The sequence below is a fragment of the Arachis duranensis genome, chromosome 5 (assembly GCF_000817695.3).
Source record: "Arachis duranensis cultivar V14167 chromosome 5, aradu.V14167.gnm2.J7QH, whole genome shotgun sequence".
In the NCBI taxonomy this organism is placed as follows: Eukaryota; Viridiplantae; Streptophyta; class Magnoliopsida; order Fabales; family Fabaceae; genus Arachis; species Arachis duranensis.
Genome location: NC_029776.3, coordinates 2,016,232 through 2,019,172, shown reverse-complemented (window position 1 = coordinate 2,019,172; position 2,941 = coordinate 2,016,232). Strand labels below are relative to the sequence as shown.

The 2,941-nt window shown below is 25.3% G+C and overlaps 1 protein-coding gene across 1 annotated transcript in view; it reads right to left on the bottom strand.

Moving 5' to 3' along the window:
* Positions 1-2,639, bottom strand: part of LOC107487131 (bifunctional pinoresinol-lariciresinol reductase 2-like) — a 3,278-nt gene extending 639 nt beyond the window's left edge. Inside the window, 4 exon segments of the mRNA XM_016107725.3 lie at positions 1-5; positions 7-131; positions 1,046-1,286; positions 2,250-2,639. The exon segment at positions 1-5 is cut by the window's left edge and continues 92 nt beyond it. Of these exon segments, the coding sequence (XP_015963211.2) occupies positions 1-5; positions 7-131; positions 1,046-1,286; positions 2,250-2,579 (701 nt within the window). The 5' untranslated portion in view covers positions 2,580-2,639.
* Positions 2,640-2,941: the final 302 nt, after the last annotated feature.

The following is a 2,941-nucleotide window of genomic DNA, read 5'->3' as shown; positions in this document are numbered from 1 at the left end:
AGTTTGTACAATTTCTAACGGCGATAATATGTTTTTGGGTGGCCTTATATAAACTGTTCTGTTCAAAGTTCTAGGATCATCTATCGTCTTAATAGTATACTTGGCTATGTCATCTTCATCCACAGTAATAGCTGTCAAATTTGAGAGACATAATATGTTATTAATTATATAATTAATCAAATGGTATATATATGCTACTTAATTAGACATATGTATGTTCAACTAACTTCAACAATAATATTAATATAAGAGAAATGCTAACATCAACTAAATTTTGTATGTCCAAGATGCATGATAATAACATGAATCATGAAATTTCATAGTGTTCTATCATAAATTATAGGGTTAATCAATTTTTTTATCTGTAAAATTGTAATTTGTAATTATTTTGGTTTATATAATTTTTTTTCTTAAATATTTGAGTTTAATTTAATCCTTTACGTTAGGAAAAAAAAATTGAAAGTAATTAAATTATAATATATCTCATTTTATCACATGATTATTTAGCATAATTCTAATAATTGAAAACCGAGCACTAATTAGATTTAAGATAAAATTTTCTTGTCAATAAACTAGTCAAAAATCGAAAAAATAATTAGAAATAGTTGATGGATCAAATCAGTATAATTTTTTTTAGTGATTAATAGCTTTAAAATAATCATATCAGTTGAACCTTTAAACCTTTTATTTCATTAGTTTAATGATCGGTTCAGTTTTTAAAATTTCGTTATTTAGTAACAATATAAATTCAATTATATTATATGTATATTAAAAATCAGTTACTAAATCAGTTATTTATATAAAATAGATATTAAAATATAAAATATATTAAAAATAAATTAAAAAATAATAATTAATTTAATTACTATTTTTTATGTGCAGATATATAGGCTTGTAGATAAAAATTGAAAGAAACTTCTTAAATTTTATAAAGTCGAAAACAGGAGGAAAAAAAAGACAAAATTTACAATACTTAATCTTAAATAATATGTTGTTATGAAAACAATTTGGTAATAACTAAAGCTAAGTATAGTTTAATAGTTACCCTTGACGTTGCCGTCTCCATAGAAGACCACAGAATCCCTTGAAGGCATGATAACGCCAAGTTGGCAAAGACCACCAAGAAAGTAACCAGCAAAACAATTAGCAGAAATATAGGTATGTGGTATCTTTGCTTCTTCTATGGCTTTTCTCACCACCATTTTGTCATCAAATGTTACTCTTCCTGGCTCCAAAGCATGTTCCATTCTTGCTGGGTCCATCCCAAACTCAGAAGGCAAAAATCTCTATTATACATAAGTAACATGTTTACAATTAAATTAATTAAAGATTAGTTTGACAAAATTTAATGATTGTTACATGCAGTAATTAAGAGGATTAAACTATCAAAAATGCACAAATTTATGTAAAATGAGTTAGCAATTATAGTCTATATAAACTTAAAACGTCATCTAAATTTAAAGTACTATATCAATCAAATTCTTATAATATTATCAAAGTACAAACTCAAAAGTCAAATAACAAAAAAAATCTAAATATAAAATACAAACATTAAAATTTGTCATCAATAATTAAAATGCATAAAAACTTGCTGCAAATTCATTATTGAACTCATTAAGACTGTCATAAGAAACAAGAAAATTAATTGAATTAACTAAACCAACAACAAATATTCAATTATTTACTCATCAAAATTTTTATCATAATTTTAACAAAGTTGTCAATACAAAAATTAATAAAAAATGATCTTAATTAACAAAAAATATTTATCTGTATAAATGTATCTTAATTTTAAACTTAAAAAATGTATTATGTATCTTTTAAAAAAAATAGATGTATTATATTAATTTTAAAGATAAATATAATTTATAATAAAAAATAAATAAATGATTTTTTTATAAATAAGGGAAAAAAAAGACTTTCTATTGGGCTTTAATAGCTTTGGACCCAAATAGCAAATAAAAGGAACAACCCTAGTAAAGTAGTGCTCCTCAAATAAGAGGCGCCCTTCTTCAACGCGTGTTTTACTGTTTTCTATTAAAACTTTATTATAATAAGTGTTTTCATATAAATATTTTTTCTACTATTATTAATACTTTGTACATAAGCTAACGAGTTATAGCTTAAATGATATAATTTTTCTATACTTACTTAAATTGCACCTAAGTCGCATGTTCGAGTACTCTTATCTTTGGTAACAAAAAAGATAAAAAAAGGTTTATACATAAAAATGAAATTGAATGGTATACCTTGATATTTCCGGCTTCCTTGATAGCATGAACGAGCTTAAGTTGTAAGAGAATTTGATGGCTGCGGATATGAACACCAGAAATGGCGGAAATGACAACATCAACAAGCTTGACAGCATTGACAAGGGATTGATGATCATTAAAGGAACCTGTTACAAGTTTAGCACCTTGTTCCTTGAATGACAATAGAAGCTGAACTTTCTCAATATCAACACCAATCTCTGGTCTATAAAGAACATATGTTTCATGCCCTTCATCTAAACTTGCCTTCACCAACCTTTTTCCTATGTACCCTGTTCCCCCCACAATAAGCACCTTGCTCTTCAACATCCTCTCTCTCTTAATTACTTTTTTAGTTTTATGGTATACAATGAATATGTGGTTGATGGGCCCTTATTATATAGTAACATGCTATGCATAATAAGGCCTGCCATTTATGTCTTGGAGACTTGGAGTGTACATATAGATTATTTATTATATATATAATATAAGGTGGGTTCTATGGTGTCTTTGTTATAGTGCTTAAATTGTCTAACTTTCTTTTCAAAATAAAAAATAAAATATTTAAAATAAAAAATAAATCATATAAAATTTATTAAATATTATTTATTTACCTTTTTTAATAACTTAAAATACAAAATAATAGACACCATAGCATTCACTGTTATATAATATAGTTTTGAGATATCCAC